Below are 21,916 nucleotides of genomic sequence, written 5' to 3' on the forward strand. Positions count from 1 at the left end.
CTCAGTTCGTGGCACACGTGACAGAGAGTTGGGAGGAACTGCTCGGTGGGGTCTGAGCTATGGCCAGCAAGAAGAGGTTCAGGCACAGCAGCATCAAAGGCTTGACCAGAAGGCTTAGAGGGTTTTTTTTTAGTTACAGCTTCACTTTTTATATACTCTTTTATCCAACATGTCATGCTACTCTTGGTTAGTCCAAACATACATGGAAACATTTTACTGGCTACAAGGTGTCCCACATTCTACAGGTGGCTCTCTGGTCCTTAAGGGTGTGTTCATTAATTACCTCAGACATTATTAGGAGTTCCACCCACTGTCATCTCCCACACTTCACCTTTTATCTACTCTTGTATACAGCATGTCATCACACTGTTGTTTAGTCACTTCACCAAGGACACATGGAAACATTCTCCTTGCTACAAGACATCCCACATTCTACAGGTGGCTCTCTCCTCCTCAAGGGTACATTCCAAACTGCTTTTCTCTCAAGGATAAACCCTGAACTCCCCAAGATCAACTCCTTCATCAGCTATGTCAGGGGATCCACAAACACACTGTCACCCTCTCTGTGTAACTGTGCCACAAACATGGCAGCTGCAGTTTTCTGCAGGGCCCTTAGCAGAGGACTAACTGAGTATGATATTATCAGCAGCACAACTACCATGATCACAAAAATCAACAATCCAATCTTCACCATCCAGTTATACCCCACCTTTGAAGCAATTTGTTTAGCTCCCTTCATCCATCATTCACTCCTTCACTCTCAGTTCCTGATGTCTGAGGAATAGATGAGGGAATTGATCTTGGGGAGTTCAGAGTGTATCCTTTGGAGTGCACCCTTAAGGAGGAAGGAGTCACCTGGAGAATGTTACAGACCTTGCAGCCAATGCAATGTGTCCATCTATGCTTAGTTGAACTGACTGACCACTCATGTGATGACACGATGCAGAAGAGGGGAGATAAAAGTAAACCTGTGACTAAAAATAAATTTCTTAACCTTCTGTGCAAAGCCTTCAGTTCCTGCTGCTGCCTGAACCTGTATCAGCCTCTTCTGACCACCATAACTAACTACTAATTGACTGACTGACTGACTGACTCCCTCCCTCCCTCCCTCACTAACCAACTAACTAACTGAATAACTAATCAACTCACCCCTACAACAAGTACCTTCCTGTCATTAATTTATAACCAAAGGGACAGAAGTTGTAGGAAATTCACTGATCTTACACCTGTGTTTGCCAGGAATGAGTAAGAACACACTGAAATAATTTTACAAGTTTTAAAGCAAAACAATTAGAGAAGCTGCCAAGTCAGAGGTCCTTGTTATCTTACATCAAGGATCAGAAAAGATGTACCAGGAGTCACCTCTTAGGAAGGACCAATCTCTGTGTCCCATGGGCTCAGGAAGTGCTGCCAGTGGCACTCCATGGCATGTGTTTAGGCTGGTACCAGAAGGCAGACAAAGAAGTGCACATTTTTTATGGATTTAGAAAGGATAGTCCCTCATTATGCAAGAAAACCTTATTTTGGATCATTCTAGCCACTAACACATTTCCTTTGGGAGGACAGAAATGTTCCTGCCTTGCTCCTTGTCCTTCCAGAGACACCAATAATTCCGGGGCAAGTTCCCCAGGGGTGTTCCCACGTTCCAGCAGGACACAAGGAGCTGTTCCCAGACTGCACTAACCCCCACACCCACCTTGGTCCGTGCCAGCAGAGGAGCTCCTCGCTCCAGGAGCAGCTCCACAACCTGGTCATGGCCACTCCTGGCGGCGCAGTGCAGTGGGGTGAGTCCATCCTTCAAGGAAAAGCAGGGAACACAAGTGAGCACATGCCCAGGGATGCAGCCCCACACACGAGGGAACACCCGGCTCCACCACACCAGGGCTCAGCCCTGCTCTTCCCTGCACCAGCCAAGGACACTCTGAGGACAAGCCTGCTGTGGGTTGGGGTCCTTTATCACACAGGACAATGTGAGTGTGCCCTGCCACCTCCTCTCCCTCTCCCTGAGTAATTCCTGCTGGGCCAAGGATGCTCCATTAATCAACCCAGGTCCTTTGGAGTGCCTTGGATGCAGGAATGAACCATTTCTCACTTTTCTCTCACTGAAAAAATCTGCTCTACAATTTTCTCCTGTTTTCAGGAGAAAGCAAATTTTAAAACAGAAAAAAGAGAGAAACAAACAGAACTAAAACCTTAATTTCTGGGATTGAGGGGTGAACAGAGAGCTAACAATTCTTTGCTAAAATCACTGTGAGACCACAGGACTTTTTTTCCACTGCAGAAAACCAGCTTGCACCAGAAGACTTGCCCAGGGTACCAGTAATGATGACAGCAGTGGGAGCAGAAGATGTGTTGATGAAATATTTAAATGGAAGAATGAATTCTGGGCTAGAGTTTGGACTTCATGCAGAAAAACAGAGTAAACATGAGGCAAGAAAAGCGGATGCAAAAGAATATTAGTGCTGAAGGACAAGAAAAAAAGATGATGTGGAGGATATGGAAAGGCAAGTTTGTATCTCAGTAGCCCATGGTATTGTTCAAGCATGAACTCAGAGACATCATCAAAACTCACTCAAGAGATGGGTTTGTAAAGGGGAAATGGGATTAGTTCTTAATGCCAAGAAAAGGCTCCCCCCTTTGAGGAAACAGAACTCAGAGCTTTCAGCACCTGCCAGGTGGGGCTGGGGCAAAGAATTGGCTGTAAGCAACTTGCTTGGGGTTTCATGCACTGAAACTTCAGAGTCCTCTAAATCAAGTCTTTGTATGCACAGCTGAGGCACAGCAACATCTCTCTGCCAGAGGGATTCCCACAGGTAATTCCCACTGGCATTACTGAGGGGAGGACACATCCCAAAAGCACTTCCAGGGAAGGTATTTATTTGGTGTTTCTTCTCAGTTTTTAGTCCCTTGTGCTCCATGTGGGAGGTTCATTTTCCTTCTCTGCATGGTGGCTTTGATGTTATTCTACTTAATAAAACAGCAAAAGAAAAGTGGAATTGTGTGAATCCTTGAGAAAAGCAAGAGGAATCCCCACAGGCAGAAAAAGAAGAAAAACACAAGCTAAGAAATACAACAACTCTGCAAGAAAGTCTGAATAAAACAAAAATAAGAACTGAATCATTAAAACCCATGATTTCTTCTCTGTTCTTAGCTACAATTCCCCTGAAAAGCAGAGATAAAAATTTGTTACCTATCCTGTTCTATCCTGGCACAGCTTCTTTGCAGACTCCCCACAGGAGACTCTTCCCTCTTTGTACCCCAGGGAAAACTGCATGTGTGTTTTAAAATTACTGCATATTTAACACTTGAAATTCCACTTTGCTTCCATGTTTTCTCCAAGCTGAGGGAAACTGCAGTAGGATTAGTACAGAATACAACAAGGATAAGCTGACACGGGTCAACACCAGGAGACACAGGGGGTACCAAACCAATCCTTTCAGTGCCATTACACATTTGCAACGAGCCTCAGAGCCCTGAGGGGGGTGGCAGGAGTTTGCCCAAGGGCTTTTTCAATCATTCCTTTGCTAATTGAAGAACACCCAGTGACAACAACAAGCACATCACTGGGCAGGACACGCAGTGCTGGGGGAGAGGGACACAGACTGGCACAGAGAATGGACAGCCCAGAAACACCAAGGCCACCATGCACAGACACAAGAAATTCAGCAACTCTGTCTTTTGGCAAGTCCAATATTTCTCTTTCCATCCCCCAGGTGATGCCCTGCTCCTGTTCTGCTGTTCCCACACCTGGGGCTCTCCTGGCTCCCACTTTGAGGTGCCATCATTAGAAATGACACCATGAGAGTCCATCAGGCCTCATTTCTTCTCAAAATAGAAGGGAAACTTTGGGGGGGTTTAACCCAAACATCAACCACTGGCCACTTTTTAACCTGCACAATTAATTCTGAATTCCAAGCATGACTCCCAACTGGAGGGCTCGGGGAGATCAAAGGCTGGGTGGTTTCCCAAGGGCTTTCCTTCAGCTTCCCAGAGACTGAGACAAAAACAGCTGAGCTTTGGAGGGGCTTTTCCTGGGAAATGATGTGGGCAGCACCTTCACAGGGTTGCTGCTCACATTCTGTGCTCATTCCACCACAGACTGGTAACAGACATGAAAGTCAGAGGCCAAATTACCAGAGTGATTCCAAACTGCAGCTGCATGTTCTTATTTTTATAAGGATGAAGCAAAATTTCAGCATTCCATGTGCCAAACATGCCAAGTTGTCTGAATTTCCTCGACAAATAAAGGGCTTTTAATTTGCTCATTTTTCATTACAACTAAACCCCATCTCTTTAAAAATGAACGAGGCTGAGTGTCCCTCTTGCTCCAAGCTCTTGGCATAATTAAACATGCTGGAAAATATTCCTCCAGGTCTGCCATCCAAAGGACAAATTTGAAAACCACAGCAAAAACACACCATCCATTGGCTTGAGTAATCAGATATCAAAATAAACAACTCGAAATAAAAGTCATTATCTGTGCCACTTGCTCAGACAACCTGCACAACAGCCCTTCCTACTCACCCTTCTATGAAGTCACTGAATTTTTTATAGCAAATATCTGCATTGTGATGAGATATTTATAATCTGACACTGCTTTAGGAGCAGCAGAAACTGCCAATGAATTATTAGTGCTCTGTGTGTGTGTGGAGGGGAGGAGAAAATGTCAGAGCAGCTTTAGTGCAGGAAATTCCAGCTGGTGACAAAAGCCTGGGAATAACACTGTATTTTAGGAGTAAAAAAAAACCCACACCAAACCTAAAAAATCCTTTCTTGTTCTTTCTTTTTCCTATACAGTTTAAGGAGAGAGATAATAAAAATAGAGGTGTTACAAAACCTGCACTCAGAAAGAATATTCCTAAAATCCTTTAATGGCCAGGAATATCTCAATACCCCAAATGTCCTTATTATTACTATGCCACTAATTAAGGATTCTTTATTTAATACAAATACACATATTTGGGCCATGCTGGAATGGCTGTTTTCAAACAGCACCAATTCTCCCTGTAACAACCTCACTGTGCTCCAGGAAGGCTGAAAATGCTCCAAGTGGGGACTGGGAATTGCCACGTTACTCCTGACCATCAAATTGACATCAAATTAATCACAAATTGAGATTCTCACCATCTTTTAGAGAACAAGTTTCTACACACCAAGTCCTTCTGCCCCCCCAGCTCCACTGACCTACCTGCACAGCTCAGAAGTTTAGGCCAATCTTAAGATTTTAAAGAAAAATATGCCATGGAAGTTCTTACTCAGGAAAAGAAATAGAGAACAGTGGTTTGAGTAAGATTTTAAATATTAAATATTTCAGTATAGGAAATTTTTCCCATTACTGAGCACACAAAACTCCAGATAAGGCTTGTATGTAAGTAGAAGTAGCACAAATAGATATTTGCAAATAGTAGCACCAACCAGATATATAAATATGTGATATAATAATAACAACTTATTGTCATATAATAATTACCTACTGCTGTAAGAATATACTTTAATATTATATAATACCAATTACTGTCTCTAACAGTAATAATTAAAGTATCCTAATGGTATAACTGGGAATGGAATTTGCAGTTTTGCTTTGGATACAATTTAAAAAAGAAATTAAATTCCATTATAAAAACTTAGTAGTTAGTTGAGAAAAAAATAGTGAAGCTTGCCAAAAAATTAATTAAAATATTATTTTAAAATATGTAATTGTGGCAAGGAACAACTTAATATTCTAATGAGAACATAAAATGTCAGTAAGTGCACTGTGGAATGTATAGAAAATAAAAATATTAATTCCTGCAGAAAGAAGGGATTGACACACCACATTGACTATGAACAGCAGGATAAGAACATCATTTACTCCCTCTGAAGAACACACATTTTAATTCATATTTTAGACAACACAGGGGCTCCTAATGAATCACTGCAGGGATTTTCAAAGCCACAAAAGCTTCCCTGGATCAACCTTGCAGAACTGAGGCTGGTGTGAGATCTGTTACAGTAACTCTGTGCATCCCAATTCCTGCAGCATCCCATGTCAGGGAACAAAGCAGGCTAAAGATAAACACAGTGGAAGATGCTTTTAACCACAGAGCCTGGTTTGATGTGGTGCAGAGACTGAGAGCTTGGCAAGGATACACTCTACTGTATTTAATGGCACTGTTTTCCAGGGATTCTGACCTGCTGGAGCAGTGCTGGGGTTCTGGGAAAAGGGGAAAGGCGGCGGGGAAGGCAAAGAGTGTTAGTACAGGTGGTCTGTCCTTCCACACACATGGAACATGCAGCACATCACCTGGCACAGGGACACAGCACAGGCCACACAGAGGCACCCAGACAATGCCAACAGCTGGCACAGGGACAGGGGCAGCAACACCAAAGCTCTGGAATCTTCCCCACGGAGCAGCACACGGTGCCTCGGAGCAGGAGGAGGCTGTGGAGCCTCTGAGAACTGGGGATGGTGCTTTGGGATACCTGGATGGGCTCCCATGGGTACCTTTGGGCTGACATCCTGAGGAGGAACCAAGAGGGATACCTGGATGGGTTCCCATGGGTATCTCTGGGCTGACATTCTGAGCAGGAACCAAGAGGGATACCTGGATGTGTTTCCATGGGTATCTCTGGGCTGACACTCTGAGCAGGAACCAGGAGGGATACCTGGATGGGTTCCCACAGGTACCTTTGGGCTGACACTCTGAGCAGGAACCAAGAGGGATAACTGGATGGGTTCCCATGGGTTCCTTTGGGCTGACATCCTGAGGAGGAACCAAGAGGGATACCTGGATGGGTTCCCATGGGTATCTCTGTGCTGACATCCTGAGCAGGAACCAAGAGGGATACCTGGATGGGTTCCCATGGGTATCTCTGTGCTGACACTCTGAGCAGGAACCAAGAGGGATACCTGGATGGGCTCCCATGGGTATCTCTGGGCTGACATCCTGAGCAGGAACCAAGAGGGATACCTGGATGGGTTCCCATGGGTATCTCTGGACTGACACTCTGAGCAGGAACCAAGAGGGATACCTGGATGGGTTCCCATGGGTATCTCTGTGCTGACATCCTGAGCAGGAACCAGGAGGGATACCTGGATGGGCTCCCATGGGTATCTCTGGGCTGACACTCTGAGCAGGGGGCCAAGAGGGATACCTGGATGGGTTCCCACAGGTACCTTTGGGCTGACATCCTGAGCAGGAACCAGGAGGGATACCTGGATGGGTTCCCACAGGTACCTTTGGGCTGACACTCTGAGCAGGGGGCCAAGACAAGGAGAAGACTCTAAAATGAGCCCCTTCCACCTACATTGGGCAAATCCTGTTCTTTCAGATTCATTCATGGCCTTTGTGGGTGAGCAGGGAAAGGAACACACTCTGACCTCTTAAAACACAAAATATCCTTTAGAATCACCTCTGTCAACTTGTCTGAAACAAGAACCTAAATCCTGAACTGGAAATTGGGTGAATTCAAAGTTATTATTCCCCAGGCCAGAAGGACAATTCCTGTATGGCACGTTAGGAGCATGTGGAATATTCTGACTGCAGTGTATTATTACCATTTTAGGCCTCTTTACCAGGAGATTTTAAGCACTTATGGTGGAAAATTTGGCCAGGGATGATTTATTGCACATAAACATGAGAGGAAGCCTTTTCTATCAGCAGTTGTTTTTAAAAAATAAAATAAAAAAATAGCAAGAAAGACATCAGTTCACAAATAATCAGAAATCTAAGTCATAATCACACATAAACGACAATAATGATTGTCTTCTGAGCTTATGAAGCAGCACATGGTTGATTTAATTAACATCAAAGTAACTACAGAGGTTGTACCAGCCCCAAGGAGAGCTGTCTGCAATATCCTCTGCCTTACTAAATAAAAACTCTCATATCCAGATCTAGACTCTATTCTAAAACACCCTCTATCACATAACTTTGCAGACCAGTGCTAAAAACCCAGCAGCTCTCAAGAATGAGCCCTGTGCAGTTCAGTCTGAATAAAAACCAGGTTTCCCCACTTAAAACAATTAATCCTGCCCATAGAAAATGATGGGTTTTCCTTTTGTCCTGAATGACTGTGAAATCACCCATAAATAAAGAGCAGAGTGATGATGTGGCATTTCAACGGCACAGCTGGGAGGAGGAAGCCAGTGAGAGTCCCCTAATTGTCCTTGGTTTGTCTGGGAGGAGGGAAGTGGCTGCTGGCACAGGGCAAGTTCCCTGTGCCCACTGTTGGCTCTCCCATAAAAAGGGTCTGAGCCCCCCCAGCAGATTCCATAGGGAATGGTTGTGACTGGCATGGACATTTGGGGGTCAGGGGACTGAAAGGCTTAGCTGAGTCCAGCCTCTCCATGTCCCATGGCTGTGCATCACACGTGGCCTTGTGTTGAGTGAAGCTGGACCAACTAACAGGCTTATTCCCTAAAAAATAGCAGTTCCATCAGCTTTTTTCTGTAGGATACAGGCAGATTACTCAGGAAACTAAAGGAAATAGTACTTCTCCCTCCTACTGTCCCCAACACCTGCTGTTCTTTAGTCTGATACCATAAAAACCACTCTACACAAAACAAACACACAAGAAAACCCCAAAAGCAAGCAAGGAAAAAATCCCAGTCCATTCCCAAGGAGGGAAAATTCAGGGAACAGGAAGACTCACCCTGGTTTTGGCATCGATCTGCCCTCCGCGATCCAACAAGAGCTTCACCATGTTTGTGTTTCCCCTTTTGGAAGCCACATGCAGGGGGGTGATTCCATTCTACACCATGGAAAGAACAAACAATGAGCCAGATGGACTGGAAGGTGTGGGATGGGGGCGAGTCTGGGGTGGGATCACAGAGAATGAGACCGTCACGTCGCAGAGGAGAAACAAAAGTGTACTGGAGCATCAGAGCTGGGCACACAGCAGAGAAGCTGAGTTAGTAATTCCTGCCTAAGCAAGACTCTCCCTCCTCTGCTTTGGGGTGCTGAGTGAGCAAAGCAGAGCAGCTGCCCAAGCAGCAAACACGGCAGTGCCAGGGCCAGACAAAGGCAGGCACACACACACACACACACACACACACACACCAGAGCCCCGGGGAGCCAACAAACACTGACACCTTCCAGTCACTGCCACGGACACAGAGCACACAGATGTGCCAGGAGCAGGGCCCTGCCCAGGCTGGAGGCCTGGAAAATGCTCTGTGTGAGGCAGGAGGTTGGATCAGGTTGGGTGTGGGAGGGAGACAGTCTGCAAGGCAGAACCTTGAAGGAATTCAAAGTGTATCTGGCAAAATTAAACAGCAAACAGGTGATCCAGGAATGAGATTGAGTTACCAGAGGTTTTCAGGGCACCAGATGTTGTACCCCAAACATAATATCCAAGTTCTTGGCTCTGCAGGTGTTTACCATGCCAGAGTTTATATAGTGGCAACATACATTGCTCTCAGTGTTCAAAATATGTTTATATGTGAAAACAGCAAATTAAGTGGTACAGTGAATACTGCAAAGGCCAATCAATCCTACACTGATTTCTGGAGCATGTCTAACAGGCAGCAAAGCTGAAGTGAGTTGGCTTGTAAGAATCACAGAACCCCAGACTGTTCTGAGTTGGAAGGACCCACAAGGACCATCGAGTCCAACTCCTCAGTCCATGGCCCACACAGGGGATTGAACCCATGACCTTGGCATTATTACAACCAAGATTTAACCAACTGAGAGTTGACACATTATGAGAGTATGAGCTTTCTGGAGCTGGCCAAAGCTTCCTCCAGCTGGGATCACTGGTCACCACACAACTCCCAGGGCCTCCAGTGCCTCGCACAGAGACAACCCTTCGGAATTACAGCAAACAAAGACATCTCTGACCAATCCAGAATTCCAGCACTGCCACGCTCCTCGCTTCACTCACCCCTTGACTAAGAGATACACCCACCCCAGTGCCACTTCCAGGCTGTGCCAAGGGAGAGGACAAAGGGAGGGGCCCTACCCTGGCGGTGAAGTCGACGGCGGCCCCGCGGTTGAGCAGCAGCGTCGCCACGTTGACGTTGCCGTAGTGGGCGGCGATGTGCAACGGGGTAAAGCCACTCTGCAAAGGGAAGCAGCTCCTGTGAGGGAAATCAGCTCACACCAGGTAATCAACTTAATTACAACTCCATTTGAAACCTGCTGCCAAACAAATGAGTGGTGCCATTCTATGCAGTGCACTCATGTTGGAGCACAACCTTTCAGTGCAGCTTTCTGATGGAGGTTACCAAAAGTGCTTCAGCCTTTCATTCTCCAACTCAGCCTTCAGGATCAGCGGCCAATAAATGTAGTTTTCATCACAGAAAGTATTAATATATTAGCCATTCTTAAAGCAAATACAGGAATTTTCCTTATAACAATTTGGAAGCAACATGGATCTCGTGGGCTGTATCTGTTTTCTGGGTTTGGATAAATCACCACGAAGTTGCTGGACTTCTATTTTACTGCTCTTAGAAACAGGGACAACACATTTCCTTCTGTTTTTTTTTTAATTTTAAAGCAAAAATGTAATCTAAGAATTTGGTTTACATGAGAAACTACTTAGCAGAATAGCAAAAGAATCATCATTATTTATGTTTATTCGCAATTTGGATTGCAAAGGATCTGAAGAAACTTTGCCATCTGTAAGTGAGAAAACTTCATGATTTACTTTGTTGTGAACACTGGAAGGTGAAACCTGCTCCAGATACAAGACATAGAATTGCTTGACAACAACATAAGAAAAGATTAAATTCTGAGAAAGTAGGACACAGAGCAAGCTTTTAGCCTCATAAGTAATTCAAGCAGAAAGGGCCTTGCTTTTGAGGTTTCCCTGAAGAGCTTTACACTGATTGGATTGGATCTCACTGATAGTTACAGAAAGACAAGAAATACTTTTGGCTTCTCGACTGCAGCGTGTTCTCAACCGGGTTTTATTCCTTCAGTGCACAAACCACCATTTAAAGCACTCGTGGAACAAAGGAATGTGGGCATGGGTTGTTCACCAGAGGGAGGAGCATTCCCAGGGGTGGGAGATGCCAAGAGGAGCTGCCCCCCCCCAGTTGCCACCCCAGCCTGCTGAGGTGTGAGCACACAGCGAGGGGCAAGTGCCTTCCCATGGGACACCCACCCCTGATTCATTCCCTCCTCTGCCAGCACAACGCCATTATCCACAGCAGGCACTCAAACACCAGTTGGAAATACTTCTTGGAAGTCATTCCTTCTCCTCAACACAACAACCATTTTTGGGGGAGAAATCCCAGTTTGAGCCAATCAGAGCTGTGACTTTGAGAGGAACTGTGGGGAGAGTTGGTTTGTCCAGAATTTGTATGAGAAATGTGTTATTTACTGCAGGTAAATTCTGATCCTCTGCTACCCCTCAGGGCTTTGCAAAACTCCATGGAAAAGACTGTGATAAGAACAGTGGGGAAAAACAGGTTTTACCTGGGGGGATTTGATTACATTTAGCATTGTAAAAGATGGAAAATTAATTTTACCATTACTCTGGCTGGGCCAGACACCTTAATTTAGTTATGCCAAGTGAGTGCATTTTCATAATTAATGAAATTGAGCGAAAAAAGCATCTTTATCCTCTTAGCTCCATTACTTGCTTCTTTGAACTGATGTGAATTCTCAAAAGCTCCCTCCTCTAGTGACACAAATAAAGAGAAACCCTGAGACAAAGGCTGGATAAAAACAGCTTTTCAGAGTCACAAATTGTAGAAAAAGAGCCATATCTTCACTTTCAGTTTTAAATAATAAACAAACATCACCACAGAGCAGAGAAAATAATCATAAGTAGCAGAAAGAGTAATGAAAAATGGTTCGTCTCGGTACCTCAGTCGTCCTATTCACCATCATCTGATGCAGCATGGTTTGGTTGGGAAAAAGAGGAACAATGTTAAAGACTCGCCTCAAACCCAAGAACTATGTTGCTTTTAATTGCAATGAGTTATTATGCCGTTAATTATGGGGGAAGCCACTCCACATGCATTAAGGTGGGCATAACCCAGTACCCTGTTTAGTAGGGAAGATACAGATAACGTGGGAAAAGCTGCTCACCAAAGGAACGGGAGGTGCAACCAAACAGCAACAAACCAGCAGGTGGGAGTTACTGCGTGAATTAAGGCTGGAAATGGAGCCCCGCAGTGGTGGAGGAGCAGGAGCACCCCCGGCGCAGGGGGCGTTACCTTGGACTGCACGTCGGCGTTGTGGTCGTTCTGCAGCAGCAGCGCGGCGGATTTGGTGTCGTCCTTGCGCGCGGCGATGTGCAGCGCCGGCAGCCGCACCTTGCCCTTGGTGTCGTTCTCCAGCAGGATGGCCACCGCCTGGTTGTGGCCCTGCTGCAGCGCCACGGCCAGCGGCGTGAACCCGTCCTGGGGACAGCAAACACGCTCAGGGGCCAGGGGCTCCACACCTCTGCAGCACAGCAGTGTAACCCCTGAAAGCACCGCCGAGACATCCCAGACACCTCCAAAGCCTTCAAACATCTCAAATGCCTTCGAAAGGTGAATATCAATGAACATCTCAAACATCTCCGAAGCCTTCAAACATCTCAAACACCTTCGAAACCTTCAGACATCTCCAAAACCTTCAAACATCTCAAACACCTTCGAAACCTTCAGACATCTCCAAAACCTTCAAACATCTCAAACGCCTTCAAAAGGCTTTCAATGAACATCTCAAACATTTTGAAAACTTCAAACATCTCAAACACCTTAGAAAGGTGAACATCAATGAACATCTCAAACATTTCAAAACCTTCAAACATCTCAAACATCTCAGAAACCTTCACACATCTCAAACATCTCCAAAACCTTCAAACATCTCAAACACCTCTGAAAGGCTCTCAATGAACTTCTCAAACATTTTGAAACCTTCAAACATCTCAGACACCTTCAAAAGGCTTTCAGACACCTTTAAAACCTTCAAACATCTCCAAAACCTTCAAACATCTCAAACACCCTCCAAAGGCTTTCAATGAACACCTCAAACATTTCAAAACCTTCAAACATCTCAAAGACCTTCAAAAGGCTTTCAAAGACCTTGGAAGGGCTTTCAAACACCTTAGAAACCTTCAAACATCTCAAACACCTTAGAAAGGCTCAATGAACACCTCAAACATGTTTGAAATCTTCAAACATCTCAAACATCTTCAAAACCTTCAACATCTCAAATACCTTCAAAAGACTTTCGAACACCTCTGAAAGACTTTCAAAGACCTTTGAAAGGCTTTCAAACATCTCGAACACCTCAGAAACCTTCACACATCTCAAACATCTCCTTCAAACATCTCAAACACCATCAAAACCTTCAAACATCTCCAAAACCATCAAACATCTCAAACACCTTCGAGAGGCTTTCAACGAACATCTCAAACATTTCGAAACCTTCAAACATCTCAAACACCCTCAAAAGGCTTTCAATGAACAACTCAAACATTTTGAAACCTTCAGACATCTCTGAAACCTTCAAACATCTCAAACACCTTTGAAAGGCTTTCAAAGACCTTCAAAACCTTAAAACATCTCCAAAACCTTCAAACATCTCAAACACATTCAAAAGGCTTTCAAAGACTTTCAAAAGGCTTTCAAACACCTTAGAAACCTTCACACATCTCTGAAACCTTCAAACATCTCAAACACCTCTGAAAATCTTTCCAAGACCTTCAAAAGGTTTTTAAACACCTTCAAAACTTTCAGACATCTCAAACACCTTCAAAAGGCTTTCAATGAACATCTCAAACATGTTCAAAACCTTCAAACATCTCAAACACCTTCAAAAGGCTTTCAAACATCTCAGATGTTCTCAAACATCTTCTTTCACCTCAACTCTTTGAGTACAAGCAAAGAATTATTCTACACCATCTCTCTTAACTGCCTCCCATCTTAAAACAGGACACAAAGCATTTTTTTAGCAATTGTTTGGTAAGTTTGATGAGCACTGAATGAAGATGTCAAAAATGTCCAGGGAACCCATTTCTGAGTCTCTCATGTCTCTGTGCAAAGGAAACCGTATTTCTGGATGCATTTGCTGCTGCTCCCATCCCAGGCTGCACAGGGAAAGGCAAGAAAGTCTGACCATCTTTAGGAATTCATTCTAATTTGAAGGAGGAAAACATCAGGTTATCTGTAGTTTTTGGAAAAGAAAGAAAACTGTCTCTGCTTGCCATTAATAGTTTTAGAATGAGTTTCAAACTGTCCACACACACCTGGGCTGGGCAGTGCTTTAGAACCCACCCCAAGGTCACAGCTTGCTCTCCTGGCTGAAGCACTGCCTGCTCCCCAGGGTTTCATTCCAGTTTGGAACTGAAGCTCCCTCTGGTCACAGGTGTGCTGGGACCACGAGAGGTGGGACAGGATTGCTCTGGAACAGGACTATGGAAAGCTGAGTGAATAACAAAGGCCAAGCTGGGAAGGAATGAGAGCTGGCACATGCTGAGAGAAACATCTGAGGAATTGCCAGAGTGGTTTTTCCCCTTAGTAATGGAATAACTTTGGCTCCCTTTGGCCTGGACGAGGGTAGGTGTGTTGTAACAGTGATACTGCTGAGGTTTCTGCCTGTCACAGAGATTAAACTCTGGGCAGTGAATTAAAAAGGGGTGAACAGCTGATGAAACAGCTGAACTGTAAAGATAATTCTGAGATTGGGGCTACAGAAGGTGTTGAAATGGCTTAATGCATTTGCCTTTCGCCTGTGGGAACATGAGAACAGATCCTGGATTAGAGGCCCCTGAAACTGAGCTCATCCTGCCCCTCCTTTGGTACCACCCGTGTGTGTGTAAAGCCTGAGAGCAAAGCACACACAGCCAGGGGCAGTGCCAGTTCCAAAGCTTCAGAGACAAGATCACCCATTTGATTTGCACCATTTCATCTTCCACCTTTCCCTGAAAGGACTCCACTCTCTGTGCATTCCAAGCACAGCTGACTGGAGTTTGGGGAAGGCTTTTCATTCCTGACCTCCCCTGAGGAGGGCCAGCCTGTGATGCCAAGCTGGAGGTCCTTCTCCATGAATTCCAGTGGCATCCACAGTCCAGCACACCTTACTGAAAGCACCATTTCCTCATCCTGTGCTCAAGATGAACTCTGGGAATGTGGGAATGGGCAGTGGCCCAGGAACACACACAGACTCAGGGAAACCATCCCCTCAGCAAGGCCTGAGCCTAAAACTGACCTGGGTGTGCAACGAGGAGCTCGACAGCCTTTACCTTCCAAGCACAGAGGTGAGAACTGCCCTTTCTGATGGCACCAGACACACCTGGAATCAGGCTCAGAGTGGGCATATTTTATTCTTTTCTTCCCCTTTGCCTTCTTTTTTATAAAAATCAGACTTTAGTGTGACTTCTTCACATGAATGACAACCATCCCAGCCTCACAATTCCTGTCAACTGCCTCAATTCCCAGTGCCCACCCAGAGGAAGTCAGAGGGAGAGAGGCTGCCAGGAGGTGCCCGTGGGCTCCCTCCCTCCCAGGGCTGTTTCCCCACCGTGCCAGGCAGTCCCACGGGATCCCAGAGCTCTCAAAGCTGCCATGAAACATGATCCCCACAGACAGGAGGATTATTTCAGGAGCTGTCAGCACATGGTGCAGGATCCACTGAGGGAGGGGACAGTGGAACAGCTGCCAATGCTGACAGCTCGCCCTGAAGGGAAGGAAAGGGAGCAGAAAGGCACCAGCATTTCCAGCTTATCCACCCATGGAGGTAATCCAGAATGGGAATGTTTCTGCACAGACCAGGGAAAGGAATAAACATGAGGAAAACCTGTGACTGGAAAGGAACTTTGCTATTGCTCCTTCCCATGGCCCAAACAGGGAGGTGACACACTTTGCAGCACAGCCTGTTTGCTCATCCCCCTGCCTTGCAATGAAAGAACATTTGGCACAGAGAGAGCAAGAGGAGGGAAGAGAAGGAGCCCAGTCCTCACGACTGAGGAGTTGTCCCCACTGCCCTTAAATCCCCCTGTAATTATTGTGCTTCAGTTGCTCCTGAGGTGGAGCCCCATCTCTCCAGCTTTGGTGTCTGTCCTGTGGGACACCAAACAGTTCTGTGAGCCCAACCCCACAGAGCCCCCTCCACACATCCCTTCTGAGCTTACCCACAACCCCAACACCCAGTGCTGGGTTTAGGGTTGGACTCCATGGTCTGAGAGGCCTTTTCCAGCCCAAAGGATTCCATGGTTCTAAAAGGAAGCTCCTTAACAACCACCTGTTGATACTCTTTGTGTTTTATGCCATTTTACACCACACAGACAGACAGACACCCCTCTGGACACAGCCCACCCAGTCCTGACTAAACAAGCTGAATGTAAAGGCAAAGAAGAGGCAAACCCCTCACCTCTGTAGCTGTGCTTTGGTTGGCTCCATTCTCCAGCAGGTATTTGACCACCTCAATGTGGTTCTCCTGAGCTGCCATGTACAACGGAGTAAAGCCATTCTGGGGAGGAGAAAATGGTCTGTTAAGGGAAGGGAACAACCCAACAACAACAACAAACCACAGATAAATCCACGGCTCAAAATGCATTTGTGGGTTTTTAACTGAAATGCTGTGAGTGTGTGAGCAGGAGAGCTCTGAGTTTTTAATTTAACCTGGTAATGTTCAGTGCCATTTAAACCCACAGAACTCTCCGTGCTCTCACACTCACTTTCCTCTGACACACATTTTAAGACAGCAGGGGACACAGTAATTATTAATCCAGCTATTCCTTGCTGATAGGGAAGCTGGCAAGGAGGCTTTATGAAAGCAGACAGCAAAGCAAGAGTTTCCCCCACTTATTACATTTACTTAAGCAGAAACATCATCCCCTGGAGAGCACCAAGTCCTTTCCCCCTGGCAGGCTCAGCACAGAAGGCAAAGCCTGAAATCCACATCAGGTTTGGGAACACATAAAACATCATCCAGCACGAAGGAACTCAGCCTTGCAAAGGAACAACTCACCATACACAGGGGCATCCATCATTCAATTAAAACATGCATTAAAATGATCAAGAATTACTGAAATAATAAAACAGTGATTTCAAAACAAAAGCAACCTACAGGCAGATTCATTAGAAATATAAATTCTTCCCATTCAATAATTTAATGCTAAAAATTTTAAATCCTTACCTACAAATCCCACTGAAACAAAAGCAAGGCAGTGAGCTGTCTGCCTGATTAATAACTCCCTTTTAAGAGCTTTGGGGATTGCTAAAATGACCTCAGAAAACTGTTGAATATTCTGCATATTGTTTAATGTAAGAGGACACGATCACCTGTACTGCTGAGAACATTCTTCTGGCTTAGAATGGCACTTTGAGATAGAAAAGAAACCCCAAAGCAGCCTTCAAATGTGCAATTTATTTGGGTTTTTGTTATCTTGTGTGGTGTTACATTGAATGACAGGCCTGTGCACTCACACAAGGGGTCAGAATTCATGCAAAGATAACCAAAAATCTTCTTTTCAGAGATGCCAATATTACCCCTTCTACCAAACCTGCTGTGCAAACATTCCAGTCACTTCCTGATGAAATGAAATCTCATTTTTCAGTGCCAAGATCACACAGGGATTGTAGAGTTGGTATCTTTATAACCCCCCTCTGTGTTCACCAATGCAGAAGATTGTTCAGGCAATAAACACCATTTATGTTGTGGATGTTATGAGATAAATGCCAGATATTGTAGCAAGTCTTTCAATACTCCTTTGCATAATAAAATATACTCTTTTTATAGTCACAGACAGCGTGTTCTGCAAGTCCAACACACCACAGGAGCATCACTTGGAACTGCAACCCTGGAGGAAAAAGCTGGAAATTAATTTAGTAGGACAAATATAAGTTTCTGCAGGAAAAACAAACTGTGCACACACAGGGAATGAGGAGATAGAGAAGGACCTGAAGGTCACTGTGGTATTCCAGAGGGTCAGGGAGCTCATTCTGCTGGAAAAAAGGAATCCTTGCACTGGCACAAAAATGCACCTCCCCAAGGAAGCAATTTGGCTTTGAGAAAAGACTCATAATTGGGGGTGTTCTGTCTGCCAAGGGCAAACAGGGAAAACAAGATAAGAGCCCTTAAAGAGAAGGGTAAAGGTCTGTGCTGCTTGATCACAGTGACTTAAATAAGGCACAGAGTCCACAAGGCTGCTGGAGGGAACAGTCTAAAACCACTGCATATATTTTCTTGCAATCTGGTTTATCTGGGGAATTGCAACAGCATGCCAGGATCTGTATGAAAAACTGCCCATCCTGGGGAGCTGGGAAAAGATTCCATGGAATTTCTGCCCCTGGCAAGGTCAAGCCTGACTTTTCCAGGCTGCTTTCAGAGGAGCTTTGGAAAAGATTCCATGGAATTTCTGCCCCTGGCAAGGTCAAGCCTGACTTTTCCAGGCTGCTTTCAGGGGAGCTTTGGAAAAGATTCCATGGAATTTCTGCCCCTGGCAAGGTCAAGCCTGACTTTTCCAGGCTGCTTTCAGGGGAGCTTTGGAAAAGATTCCATGGAATTTCTGCCCCTGGCAAGGTCAAGCCTGACTTTTCCAGGCTGCTTTCAGTGGAGCTTTGGAAAAGATTCCATGGAATTTCTGCCCCTGGCAAGGTCAAGCCTGACTTTTCCAGGCTGCTTTCAGAGGAGCTTTGGAAAAGATTCCATGGAATTTCTGCCCCTGGCAAGGTCAAGCCTGACTTTTCCAGGCTGCTTTCAGGGGAGCTTTGGTTTCAGAGCTTCCAATTGCAGCATCCCTGACCTCAAGGCTGCTGGCCCTTGGCCAGAGAATTCCTATTTTAGGATTCCCAAAATGCCTGCCCTCCTGGCAGAGCTGTGCCCAGGGATTCTCCACTGCAAGGGAGACTGAGCTCTCCCCTCAGCACATGGAATGGGACAGAGAGTTGATTGGGCACGGGGTGGGAATCATTATTCCAATACATTTATTGGGCACGGGGTGGGAATGATTATTCCAATATTTCCCTTCAGTTCACAGCCCTGTAACTGCACAGCCACAGCCCAGAATTAAAGCAAAACTCCTGCCTGTGACCTGGGAAAGGAGAAGTGAACTATAATGTGTAATCATGTTCCTTTTGTGTGCTTGAATTCTGTGCATCAGCTGAAAAATGGGAATTAATTGTGTAATGATATGGAACATTCATTCCCAAGCAGTGGTTTCATCAGAGTGTTTGTGGTGGGGACACAGAACTCCCATTTCATCACCCTCACAAATGGGAACTGCAAGATGTTTGCTGCTACAACATAAAGCCAGAATGAGAAATTATCACTAAACAGAGTATATTTCATACTCCATTCTTTCTATACACTCACTGATTTACTGGCTAATTGGAGAAAATGAGGAGCTCTCAATGATTCTTCAAGCTATTAATGCAAATTGGCAAGTCTATCCATGACTCAGAATGTGTATCATTAATTTGTGCCCGAGCCCCAGTGAAGAGCACAGGCTGGAGCAGCACAGGGATTTTGGGAGCACTGGGAAAACCCTCCAGTCCTGGAGCTTGGGGGAGCTTTCATGGGCTTGCCAGGGAATTGGGTTCCCCCCTGCAGGCAGTGCTGAATTACCAGGTGTGGACTTGTGTGTCCATATCCCTGTAATATCCATACACCAGATATTCATATATATGTAATTTTAATCTATCTATCTATCCATCCATCCATCCATCCATCCATCTATCCCTCCATCCATCTATCCCTCCATCCGTCCATCCGTCCGTCCGTCCATCCGTCCGTCCGTCCATCCATCTATCCCTCCATCCATCTATCCCTCCATCCATCTATCCATCCCTCCATCCATCCATCCCTCCATCCATCCCTCCATCCATCTATCCCTCCGTCCGTCCATCCGTCCGTCCGTCCATCCATCTATCCATCCATCTATCCCTCCATCCATCTATCCCTCCATCCATCTATCCATCCCTCCATCCATCCATCCATCTATCCCTCCATCCATCCATCCATCTATCCCTCCATCCATCCATCTATCTATCCATCCATCCACCTTCTTTCTTTCTATCTATCTATCTATCTATCTATCTATCTATCTATCTATCTATCTATCTATCCATCCATCTATCCATCCATCTATCCATCCATCTATCCATCCATCTATCCATCCATCTATCCATCCATCTATCCATCCATCTATCCATCCATCTATCCATCCATCTATCCATCCATCTATCCATCCATCTATCCCTCCCTCCCTCCATCCACCCACCCATCCATCCATCTATCAATCTATCTATCATCAATCTATCTATCCATCTATCCATCCATCTATCCATCCATCTATTCATCCATCTATTCATCCATCTATTCATCCATCTATTCATCCATCTATCCATCCATCTATCTATCTATCCATCCCTCCCTCCATCCATCCATCTATCCCTCCCTCCATCCATCCATCTATCCCTCCCTCCATCCATCCATCTATCCCTCCCTCCATCCATCCATCTATCCCTCCCTCCATCCATCCATCTATCCCTCCCTCCATCCATCCATCTATCCCTCCCTCCATCCATCCATCTATCCCTCCCTCCATCCATCCATCTATCCCTCCCTCCATCCATCCATCTATCCCTCCCTCCATCCATCCATCTATCCCTCCCTCCATCCATCCATCTATCCCTCCCTCCATCCATCCATCTATCCCTCCCTCCATCCATCCATCTATCCCTCCCTCCATCCATCCATCTATCTATCTATCTATCTATCTATCTATCTATCCATCCATCCATCTATCCCTCCCTCCATCCACCCATCCACCCATCCATCCATCCATCCATCCATCCATCCATCCATCCATCCATCCATCCATCCATCCATCCATCCATCATCTATCATCAATCTATCTATCATCAATCTATCTATCCATCCATCCATCTATCCATCCATCCATCCATCCATCTATCTATCTATCTATCTATCTATCTATCTATCTATCTATCTATCTATCTATCTATCTATCTATCTCCATACTGATAAGGAATATAAATATACTCATATTGATAAGGAATATATATATATATATTCATACTGGCAAGGAGAAGAAAGAAAATAAAGATGTAGCATCTCTACATTTTGCCCCTTTGAAGAGGATTAGCAACACATCCTTAGATTAAATTTAAACTGTTCATATAAACCCAAATGGACAAACTTATTTTATTAGAAAGGTCTCCAGGAACTGCTTAAAAGGGTATTGGAAGATCCCTGAGATTACCAGGAAGGACAAGCAAACCTGGTGACACACCAGGGCTCATTTCTACTCACTCAGTAAGAACAGAAGTGGCACAAGGAGTGAGACAAACTTGGATTACTCATCCCCACACTATCAAATCCGTGTGACTCATGGTCATGTGGGGAAATATGCAGTAAGATCAGGATCATTTGGGGGGCCTTCACCTTCAGGAACTGCTCCAGGATTGTTCCTACTCTCAACAACAGTGAGTTCCTGATCCAAATCTTTATCCAGTGAAGATCCCCAGAGGTTCCTTCCAACCTCAGCCCTGCTGGGACTCAGTGAAACACCCTCCAAGAGTCCAAGCAATCAATGAATTGTAATCAATGAAATGTGAGAGTGCCCAAGGCAGAGCTCCTGCCCTGCAGCAGCCCCAGTGTCACAGCTCTGGGACTTGGCTGGGTGTGATGCTCAGAGCATTATTTTCAGCCAGTCTATAAATAAACCCCACGTAAGAGGATTGGATCTGAGCAGGAGAGATTCTCTGTATAAAAGGGTGAATTCAGGATAGATCAAGGTACCCACTGCAGTTTTTACAGCTCTCTTTTGGGTTGCTGTTGGCTTTCATCAAAACCCAGAAGTTTTCCATAGCAGTGACTTTACCAATTGTTCACCTTCCTATTTCTTTGCCATTAAAATACTCTTCAGCAGCTTCAAGTGTCACAATTCTCTCCTCAAGAACAGCAAAGCCTGAAACACACCCAGGCAGAAATCAGGATGTTCCAGGCCTTGGCAATGGCATTTTTAT

General features: G+C 45.2%; 1 protein-coding gene across 37 annotated transcripts in view; it reads right to left on the reverse strand.

The window, feature by feature from the left end:
* The window catches only part of ANK2 (ankyrin 2), a 271,916-nt gene that overhangs the window by 83,182 nt on the left and 166,818 nt on the right, over positions 1–21,916 (reverse strand). For 32 of the 37 annotated variants that reach the window (XM_071555418.1, XM_071555392.1, XM_071555397.1 and 29 more), the window contains 6 exons: positions 16,293–16,391; positions 12,149–12,334; positions 11,796–11,819; positions 9,943–10,041; positions 8,635–8,733; positions 1,697–1,795 (listed from right to left, as the gene is read on the reverse strand). In XM_071555418.1, coding sequence (XP_071411519.1) covers positions 1,697–1,795; positions 8,635–8,733; positions 9,943–10,041; positions 11,796–11,819; positions 12,149–12,334; positions 16,293–16,391 — 606 coding nt within the window. The remainder of the gene's footprint in view (positions 1–1,696; positions 1,796–8,634; positions 8,734–9,942; positions 10,042–11,795; positions 11,820–12,148; positions 12,335–16,292; positions 16,392–21,916) is intronic. The other 5 variants (XM_071555416.1, XM_071555419.1, XM_071555414.1 and 2 more) reach the window with 1 other exon arrangement.

Source organism: Pithys albifrons, chromosome 5 (genome assembly GCF_047495875.1).
Source record: "Pithys albifrons albifrons isolate INPA30051 chromosome 5, PitAlb_v1, whole genome shotgun sequence".
NCBI classification, from domain to species: Eukaryota; Metazoa; Chordata; class Aves; order Passeriformes; family Thamnophilidae; genus Pithys; species Pithys albifrons.